The 10,886-nt window shown below is 41.4% G+C and overlaps 1 protein-coding gene across 4 annotated transcripts in view; it reads right to left on the reverse strand.

Annotated features, from left to right (window-relative positions):
- The window catches only part of SCAF8 (SR-related CTD associated factor 8), a 196,093-nt gene that overhangs the window by 107,427 nt on the left and 77,780 nt on the right, over nucleotides 1-10,886 (reverse strand). For all 4 annotated transcript variants that reach the window (XR_006680462.1, XR_006680463.1, XM_045294340.1 and 1 more), the window contains exons 14-18: nucleotides 10,588-10,701; nucleotides 9,354-9,510; nucleotides 7,326-7,465; nucleotides 5,518-5,665; nucleotides 3,533-3,601 (exon numbers count right to left, since the gene is read on the reverse strand). Coding sequence is in view for 2 of the 4 variants with exons in the window: in XM_045294340.1 (XP_045150275.1) it covers nucleotides 3,533-3,601; nucleotides 5,518-5,665; nucleotides 7,326-7,465; nucleotides 9,354-9,510; nucleotides 10,588-10,701 (628 nt within the window). In the remaining 2 variants the exon portion in view is untranslated. The remainder of the gene's footprint in view (nucleotides 1-3,532; nucleotides 3,602-5,517; nucleotides 5,666-7,325; nucleotides 7,466-9,353; nucleotides 9,511-10,587; nucleotides 10,702-10,886) is intronic.

Raw genomic sequence — 10,886 nt, forward strand, 5'->3', positions numbered from 1 at the left:
ACACGCAACATGAGAACTGAGTCATCGTGGAGTCTAAACTGCAATCAGAAAAGCTTTACATTGTGAAAACAGGGAGAATCCTACTTTAAAAAATTGATTTTTTTCACACCAAACTTCACCTGTCAGCCAAAAGACAAAGTAGTTCATGAAATAACTAATACTCTGTGAACCCTGTGCCCCTCTAGCAATACTGTAAATGAGACCTAAGGGTCACCATCTGGCCCAGACCCCAGAAAGGTGGGGCAGAGGGGGGAGACATGGACAACGAAGAAGCTAGATGAATGAAGAGAGAACCACCAGGAAGAAAATGACACACTCCTTACAGCATAATCAATGTCATCTCACAGTACATTTATAAAGTATTCAATGACAACCTCATTAGCTATGCAAATTTTCTCAAAAAGCACAATTAAAAATACTTAGTAAAATAAGGATCAGCGCTTAACAAGTAAATCCCAGTAATCGGTAAAGTCATTATTGTTCCAAGGACTGCAGAAGGGAAACATACAGAAGGGTTCCGGCAGTTAAGACTCACAAGTCAGGTTGAGAATGAGCACCTGCCTCATTCCTCTGAACAGAAACCATGCTGGGGTCCTTTGTGCATAAACAGTTAATAGGCTCCACCCCTGAGAGTTTTCTAGTCCACCCAGCTGCCTATTTCGTATTTCTGAAGTGCTGGTGATGTCCTTCTGAAAAATCAGCCTCTGAAACACCCCCAGCCCCCATTCTCATCTGGCTCAACAGCCACGGGTACTGGTAGGATCCTTAGGTTCACTAGCTTTTGTCAAAAAAGGTTAGCAACTCGTCAAAGTAAAGCGGACTACAAATATGATGAAATAAACAGTATTCCATTTTAAAGAATGGGTAGAAAACACCCTAGGAACATTAGAATACAGAAACCATAGTGATATGATTTTAATTTTCCATGTGTTCATGTCATTTAGAACAATGTTAAACCACTTACTCGGGAATTTTAGGCGCATTTATTACATCCTCACGCACAGTAAGATTGCTCGCACAGGGCAGCTAAAGTAGGAGTAAGACGCCCTGTGAGTGCATGGCAACTATGAGCACGACATGTTACACTGGCAGCCACTAGGGGAGCCCATGCACAGAGGACTCTCTCTCCCCATTAAGTAGTCCTTGACTGTGCAAAAGGACACTGGGAATAAAAGAGTTTCTTTGAAAAATCGATTCAGACATGGGGTCTGAACACTTTAATTTCCAGAAGAAACTAACATTTCTTCCCAATTAACAAAGAAAGAAAGAACGAACCTCACATTATCTATCCAGTGCAGAGAGGTGTTCAAGGGCAGAGGCAGAGGGCTGCAATCAGAAGCTAAACTCTGTGTCTATCACACTAGAGTCCCAGACAATAAGGCAGCACTAACTTTTGAGGCACGCCTGCCAAAATTACGTTTGTTCAAAAGAATAGCAAATTACCATAGGTAAACAAATTAAATACATGGGAAAATCTTTTTTTTTTAAATTTTTTAAAGGTATGTAGTATTTCAAAAATGACTGTAATTGGTTGGGGGGGGGGTTATCATCATTAAAAATATAATAAATGTTTACTTTCTGCCTGAATTGCATCCTTTTGAAATTTGTCTTTTAGGAGAAAAACTGGAGATGTGAAAGCAGGCTGGGTGAGGTCCCACAATCACCTAGAATGGTTCTCAACCTGTGGGTCCCGACCCCTTTGGGCAGGGGGCCGTCAAATGACCTTTTCACAGGGGTCGCCCAATTCTTAACAGTAGCAAAATTAGAGTTATGAAGTAGCAACAAAAATAATTTTATGGTTGGAGGGTCACCACCACATGAACTGTATTCAAGGGTCACAGTATTAGGAACGTTGAGAACCACTGATCTAGATAAAATTATCAATTCAGGTGATGGCAGGAAATTGCAAGTCTCTTCTGAGGACAAAGAAATTTTAAGTTTTTTCTAGTGGTCTTACTGCTGGGAATAACTGGTTTTCTATTTTCAAATATACTGTAGGATAGTAGAAATGAAGGGCACACTGACATTTTCAGTGACAAGAATTACTGAAAGTAAAAGCAGCTAACTAAGAAACTCCTGTTAGCATTGTTGTGGCTGTCTTATATATTCACTTTTCCCCCCAAATAAGAAAAGTCCCCAGAGCCCATGAGAACCCAAGAGCAGAATGAGACTCTAGTGCTCAGACGGTGATCTCACAGCTGGGCCCCATTCTCAGAATGGAACAGAAAACACACCAGGTACATCTGCAACAAACTGGGGAAAAAAAGTAAAAGCTCTCAAAAACAAACATCAGGTCAAAAGGACAGCAAGGTAATGGGAAAGGTCTCTTGAAGCTCAAAAAATAAAAAAATGAATGTAGCAAACAAAGTAAAAGGACAAAAGAAAGGGAAAGGAAGAGAAGGAAAAGGCAGAGAAGATGGAAAAGCCATGCTACCCGTTATCGTGGAAATGAGTACAACTCATGGCCCTGAAGAGTAGCAGGGGAGCGAAACGATCAGGAACTGGGCTCCAAGCTGGGAAGAGTGGCTGTCTGGACGCAGTCTGAGGTGCCTCCTAAGCCAGGCCTGGCAATCTGCTTCTGAAAGGTCAGAGCTGTGAAAAGACCCACAAGCCACTCTACTAGTGCCCGTGGGTCGCCATGAGTCAGGACTGGCTTGAGCAACACAACAAAGGCACACAGAGAGTCGGAGAAAAACAGAAGCCAAAAACCGCTCACCCAGAAAAATGGCAAAAAGGGAAAATTTAACATCTATCCTAGCTTCCCATATGAAGGGCACTTCAAGGTAAATAAATAGCACAAGCTTGAGTGTTTTATAGGGGAAAAAAATCTAGCTAATAACTGCGAAAAGACTTACAGAACTGGAAAAATGATCACTTTAAAGGTAATGAACAACAGGTTCGAGGAACTGTACAATAGTAAAACCTTCAGACGCAAACGTGAAGGGAAACTTTTAGGATCAAGCTGGCGCCCTGAAAGCTCCCTTCCTTCTTCTCACCACTGAGCAAGGGACACAAAGGTAGGTCCTGGGGGCTCCTGACGTGGCTGGGCATTGCATTTACAGCAAGCACATTGCATTTACAGCAAGTGCTCTTGCCAAACAGTTGAACCAGGAGCTAATCAAGCTTCTCACGCAAACTTCCATTTCACAGGAAATGTAGGGAGATGAAGGAACAAATTCAGTATCACAAATCAGACACACACACACCAGAAACCCATGGCATGAAAGACTGCAGGGAGACTTGAAACCACTGAAGAGGCAAGTGGGGTCTCTCGGCAGGGCTGCTCTAAGAAACTCAATAAATGAAAGCGAAACAAATATGATGTAAGAATCAGCTCTGAATTTGGACTGGAATAATTCAGAAATAAAAGGCTATTTCTGAGATAATTGGGCAAAGTGATATATAACCTGGGTATCACATGACACTGCTATTTTCTAGAAATCATGAACCAAAAACCGAGCTTCATAATAAAATATTAGTAATGCTCAAGAGCCCACACTGACACGGTACTCCCAGGCCTCGGGAAACTCACGTGCTGGGACTGCTGGTGGAATCGTAGGTGGCGGCACAACAGGTGGTGGAACTGGAGGTGGCATGAAACCTACAAGGAAAAGACCAGAAAAGAAACAGTAACAAGAAAAGTACTTGGTTAAACTATGGATTTCAAAATCTAGAATAAAGAGACCTTTCATTACTAGGACTTGTATTTGTGTGCAACGTTTCAGTTAGCATTACTTTTAAATTCTCTCGTTGTTAGCTGCCATTGAGGTGGCCCCTGACTCAGGGCGACGCCACCCCCACCCCCCCACCCCACAGAATGAAAAACTGCTGGTTAGGTATCAGATCATTGGGTTCCATTGGGTTCTTCTTTGGTTGATGTTTCTGAAGTTCATGACTGAGCTTTTCTTTCCTAGCCTATCTGAGATGGGAAGTTCCCCTGAAACCTGCTCAGTCATAACAACATACAAGCCTCTAATGATAGTTGCACATGGAATGTCCTGGCTGAGAATCAAACATGGGTCCCCCCACAGAAGGTGAGAATTTTCCCACTGAATCACCAAAGGCCAACTAAGTAAAGACGCTCAAAGCTATCATGAGATTGGACTGATTGACTTATCCTGTTTATGAATCACTGAAGTCCTGTGGCATTCTCTAAGATGCTGTAAAGTCAAACATCAAGATAAGCCCAGTAATTTGGTTATCAGCTAGCACAGTTAATGTCTGGGAAGTTCGTTTTCAAGCTACTGTAGGTCACATTATAAGAAATGATGTCAACGTGCCAAATAAGGTATCATATTCCTTCAATACATTGATTATTTGGCCACTAACTCAGAATATTTTATTATTGGCCTTTTTATAATCTTTAATATGAAATTGCTAAACTGCTAACATTTTTTAAAAGAGAATCAATTAACAAAACCAGTAGAAAACAATGGCTAAAAAGGGGGACAACTAGAGATACTTCTTCAGCAAATGAGTAAGAGGCAATGACTTTATGAGGCATAGTGATCGGTAAGGTTTCTCAAATCTTGTATAAATCATACACGAGTTTTAAATCACAAATACAGAAAGTACTTTTCAAGAGGAACTTAAAAATGATAGAATATTCTTACTAAAACCTTCCTATTTCAAATTACCAAGCCATCATTTTAAATTTTATGCTATATGACAAATAAGTGACAATTACTCTCAGACAATTAATCAACTTTTTAGTCTTACTGGGAAACTTAGACAATGGTTGAGAACTTAAAAGAAACCAAACTACTTCTAACCTATAAATAATTCATAAAGTTCAAAGAAAAACAACACAGTTCAAGCCCTTTTGAATGTTTCCTTCAGTCTCCTAACTTCCCTTGGTATAATATTGAAAGTTCTATTTATAAGCTTTGCATGTAATATAGTTGCACGATATGCTAAGGAAATGTCCATTTTTACCTAGAAACATAGTTCAACACAGGAAACATGATAAAAAAGTATTAAGTTTAAAAAAGTGGTGTAAATTCAATGAATACTTTCAGTATTTTAAGATACTAATTTCTAACGTTGAACATGGAATTAAATGAGTTTTAGGAGAAACAATCTAAAGAATTTAATACAAACTTTTTTGATAAAACAGGTAATAGTTATAGAGAGCTTTCATATAAACACAGGAGAAAGTTCAGGCTTCCTACTCTTGTAGAGAGTTACAGTCTGCAAATCCATAGGTAGGGGCACTATGAGTCAGGGGTCGACTCAATGGCAGTGAGTTCATATGAAAACTTCAGTGTAAATTTTAGGGACCACTTCAATGATTTGAAAGATTTTGACTTCCCTTTTCATCCCTACTTTTCAAAGCTTGGTCTTCAGGAAGCCAAAAGCCTAATTAGACGACATCTGAGATGCAGTGGTCCCTGCAGGTGACCCTGACGCATGCAAACTTGAGAGAATCATTGTTCGATGGTATTTATGTCTGGAAAGAGGACTCTACACAATAGTCTAGATAGAATTCAAATGATAAGTATCACCAGATGTCCTTACCAGGAGGAGGTTGAGAAGGATTAAAACTTGCTCGAAGAAAAGGAGGCGGGGGCCCCAACGGGCTGAATCCAGGAGGAGGAACCGGCATGGACACAGGAAATGCTGGGGGGACTAAGCTGACAGCAGGAACGGCGGGTGCGACAGGAATCTTTGGTGGGAAAAGAGTAAAAACATTTTATTTACCGGGAGGATCACATCTTAAAGCAAATAAAGGTACAGTATTTCTATTTATGATTTAGAAAGAAACGAAGGAAGACAATTACGACAATATACCAATGCTACACTGAACCACCACCATTGAAAGGATGTCAGTAGCAGCTTTAGAATGGTCTGGGTTTCTCTTGCATTTACCTTCTAATCCCAACACAGCCATCTTCTACCCCCACCACTATGTACAGCAATTGCCAACTGCATCTCTGTATCTTGGGCCTGGGTTTGGGTACTATTGGTGAGCTACTCAACTTTATAACTTGGAAGTCGCCCTTCTGAGGATGCCTTTCTCATGCCCAGATAAAATCTTGCCTCTGCTCCATCTCACAGCTCTGCATCCAGTAACAGCAGAAAGGTTGTGATTGAAAGAAAGTCACCTTCGCAACATGCCTAACATCTGACCAGGGCACCCTTGCTGGCATGATTGCTATCACTTCTGGTCTGAGCTGATACCTCTCACCTCATTGCTCACCATCATCCTATAACTGCCCCCCCCACCACCACCCCGGCTTTACCAATGCCAATGTTCTCAAAACCACAGCAATTCTTGAAACTTTCACTCAAATCAGGTCACTCTTGTTTCTAAACCCCCATCGCCAGCCACCCCTTCCAACACACACATAGCCTTCACCCCTGACCCCTTTGCTGTTCCTGGAATATAACCCAAGCAGCATAGTCCTGGTCCTGAGCCTTTACAGTGCTGGCTGGTTCTGCCCCCTGGAACACGCTCCAGCCAGACAGCCTGTGGCTCGGTCTTTCAGCTGCGGTCCTAGTACACAGGTCCCATAAGCAGCTATCCAGTCATTTTAAAATCAGATCCTCCCCTACTTTGTTCCTTCCACAGGATCTCATCTCCTTTTCCTTATCTGTCTTCTGGCCACTCCATTAGAATGTAAACGTCATACCCCCACTGTCATCAGACCAAGTCAGATTCACAGCAAACGTATATAGGACTTTTGAGAACATAAATCTTTGTGGGAACAGAAAGCCTCATCAATCTCCCCAGCAGCTGGTGGACTTGAAATCCCAACCTTGCAGTCAGGAGCCCAAACGCTCCCCAATGGTACCACCAGAGTTCTTGAAGGGAGGGACTTGGTCTCTTTTCTCAGTGCAGGGCCCCGCTAGCCCAGGTGCCTGGGATGGGGCTGTCACAGGGTAGGGCAGCCCAAGTCTCATTGGCTCGCTTAAATCTGCGAATGGCACCATCTAAAATTTTTTATTCATTATTATTCAAAATCAGTTGGACTAAACTATTGCGTAAAATGACTTATTGTTCTATCAGGAAGACTTCTCAGACTCAATGGCACGCAACAACACAAAAGAATAAATCTAAAGAAAACAACGATTACGCAAGTTTTCAGAATCAATACTCATGCTGCATATCTACCAACTTTGTTTTCAACTTACTATCATTAGCACAACAATAATGACAATGAGAAACTGTATTTGGAGAACATTACAGATTTATTTAAAACTGCTGTGTCCAACACTATTGGCAAATATTTCAATTTGGACAATTTCCTCCAGGTTTTAAAGTAAGTATGTGCATAACAATGTGCATATATAAGTGTTCCCCACACCATCAGCCCAGCATTAACCTGTAACATGGCCACAGGGGGCGCGAAGACCTCAGCCTGGGTAGTCACCACAGTCTCCTTCTCCACGGGTGGCGGCGGGCTCTGCGTAGTCGTAGGGGCTGGCTCTTTCACAGGTTCAGCAGTTTTTACCGTCTCCCACTCTACAGAAAAGATTTGAAACTGAGTTCCACTGGGTTTGTGCACCTCTACATCTGTTTCCTATTAGGGACAGGCCTCACCCATGTTGGAAACTAGTAAAATCACACATTTAGGATGTGCTTACAATTGCCCAAAGTGACCTAGAGCTGCACTCGTGAGACAGAAATGAAGGGCACTCAGATGTGTGGTCTGCAGTGAACACTAAAGACAGGGGACAGTGGACCCCTATCTGAAAAGTGGTCTGCGAGAAGATGGACAGCTTTATTCCATATTTTATCGAAATGTTCAACAAGGGAACACCCAACAAGTTTTCACTTGACTCAGAAAGGTTTTTCAGAAAATAGGGCCATGCAAAACTGTCACAAAGACCTCTCAGGATGACCAAAGTCCCCGTCTCAGTCAACATATGGGTCACTCATTACAGAGGACTCAGGGCATCCATGTGACGTCACCCTTTATAACTCTAATGTCTTCCCCTGCTCATCTCGGCTCAAGCCCAATTGGACGCAGACTTTGCACTTGCTATCCCCTCTGCCCTTTTCCTCAGAGCATCACCCTCTTGATAAAACCTTCTACAATCAAGTACACACGGCATTCTAACCCCCAATCACACTGTCTGGTTTCCTTATTTGATCTTCATATTGCTTATCAATACTGTACATACAATACAGTTTATGACCACTTTCTTAATACTACCACAGAAGCTGGCCAACTTTTTCTATGGTATTTTAGACTTCTTTGTAGAGCCCTGGTAGTGTAGTGTTTATGAAGTAAGCTGTGATCTGTAAGGTCTGCAGTTCAAATCCACCAGCTACTCCTTGGGAGAAAGACAGGGCTTTCTACTCCCATACAGTTACAGTCCCAGAAACTCACAGACGCAGTTCTACCTTATCCTATAGGGTCACTGTTAAGTCGGCAGTGACTCAATGGTAGTGAGTTTGGTTTTGAGTTAATCATAACTATTCAATTGCTATTATAATGATGATGATAATAGAGCAACGACAGTCACACGGAAGAGGTAAATAAATGCAGTTGATGGTGTTTCAGCAAATCTGGTAACAGGGTTTGGCACTTGGCCCCACAGTTGGCACAAATCTTTATTTCAGGAACGGATGTCCTAGAGAAACGGCCATTGATTGGGAAGGCTGACAATGAAAAAATAACTAAAAAAACAGCAATACTAACAACTTGAAGGAAAATATTTTCTTTGGCCTGAGAAATATTCTGAAAATTAGTCAAATAAAGTATAATCTCAAATTTCTTTCTCAACTAGCAATTTAAAAATTTCTACTGACTATAACTGCTAATCATGCTGTGAATTTATAATAAAGATATTAAAAGGGGGGGAGTGGCGGCTGCAGGGGTTAGTCATTCGTCTATAGGTATTCTAGAAGGTATTCAGCATGAACAGGGACATCTCAACATGAAAATTCAATTCTTGCTATTCTTGACATGAATTTTAAACAAAATAACCCGGAGAAATTCTTAAATAAGCATCCAAAATCCCTAGTCCCAATCTAAATTCAAGGAATTAGAAATTGTTTAAAAGCTTCCACGTGTAGGAAGTGGCTTCTAAACAGCAAGATTTTGTGAGAAAGAGAGCGAGATACATAGTTGGAGTTGGCAGGTTCATGGACTTCTAAATCACTCTTGATGTCTTGGCACTTGTGAAATGAGATGCAGTAAGCAGCTACAGTGGACGTGGACAGAGTGTATAGTTTGCTCCTCTCCCCACCCCCACCCCCGTGTTGGGGGAGGGCAGGGATGAACCCAGAGAGCACAGTAGGCTTAACTTGTCCCCTCAAGCAAAACCTATTTCCATTATAATCTTTCACTCTCAGTCCTTCAAACAAGAAAACCATTTTCCATCTGCGCTTGGGGATTCTTTACCAGTATTGACAGTTTCCTGATCAATCATGCCTCCTTCAGCAAAACCTTCCAGGTCATCCACTTTCACTTTCTCCCACGGTATGTAGGTAACGCCAAGATCCACGTCCCAGAATTGTTTATATTCTGTTTTTACGCCTTTGTTTAAAGCCCAGGCAATCTAGTAGGAATGGGGAGATGATGAAAATAAATATATATTAATAAAACAAGTAACATTCAAAATGATAATTCATGTAAACATAAATAAAATCAATTAAAATAGGCAAAGTTATAATTTCGGGGAGATTAGAAGCCAAAGAAATTTGTTCCATGTTATTTTTTTTTTAAGATAGAAATGGTATTCAAAATATGGAATTTATTTCCACTTCTAACTTTAAATGACATTTCGCAGAAACAATTCAAATCCACGTGTTGAGCTGTTAACAAGGGCAGCAGTTCAGACCCACCAGCGACTTCCCACGAGAAGCACGAGGCTTCTGCTTCTGTACAGATTTATCACATCAGAAACCCTAAGGAACGGCTCTGTCTGTCCTATAGTGTTGCTTGGAGTAAGAACTGACTTGACAGCAGCTTTTGTCTAGGCATTAACACAAATGACAGTTAATTTAGACACCATGTTGACATTCTTCAGGAGGGGAGGCCTGGAGGCACTTAGTGTGTAGGAGGAAGGTCTGCCATAACAACAATGCCCAAGGACAGAGCAGCTCCCTGGGAAGCAGTTACACTGTGTCTAATTTGACTGCCAAAACTCATGATAATCAGAAAAATAAATTACTCCAGATAACAGAATTAAAAAGAAAATTAATCACAGAAAGTACACTGGGCAAACACTCAAGTAACCTCCCGTTTAAAAGACTAAGGTAATGAACACACTCCTGCTCACAGACCTTTCCCTCAAGGCTGGATCTGTGTACACTGAGAAACACAGAAAGGGCTTCTTCCTTCAACGGCGGGTGAAGAAGAAGGTGGGGAGAAAGATGTGGAGAATGGGGTTGTGTGTGACCTCAAAGCTCCAATCAACTAAAGCCCACCTATTGTAGTTCATTTTCAGCCCTAATTCAATACCTCAAGGATGTTAAACAGTTCCTTTGTTACTAGGCTGGCTTATGATGTTAAAAAGATTCATGAATACAGGGGTATTCTAAAAATTCAAACAAACAAGCACAGAGGCCCTCCATCGGACAAACATCAGCCTTTCATACGCACGAGAAAGCTGGCCTCCACCCCACAGCCTTACCTTGATGACCTTGGACCCAATCTTGTACGATCCCGAACTCAGCTTCTGAAGAGCCCGGTATGCATCCTGTCGGTGAACCATGCAGACATATGCACAGCCCCTAGGAGGAATCATCTGTTAAAACAAAAAATTATTGTAGTTTTGGAAAGAGTGAAAGGAAAATTAGATTGGTAGTTATCGTTTAATAAATTGTCGTTTTAGAAAAAGTACACAGATAGTGATTCATTTGGCACTCTATAGATGAAATAAAAGAGAACATCAACTAATGTTTATATGCTACAGCATGCCATGGTGTCATT

This window comes from Echinops telfairi, unplaced genomic scaffold, assembly GCF_000313985.2.
Source record: "Echinops telfairi isolate 266 unplaced genomic scaffold, ASM31398v2 ScPeMD7_3533;HRSCAF=4204_0, whole genome shotgun sequence".
Classification (NCBI taxonomy): Eukaryota; Metazoa; Chordata; class Mammalia; order Afrosoricida; family Tenrecidae; genus Echinops; species Echinops telfairi.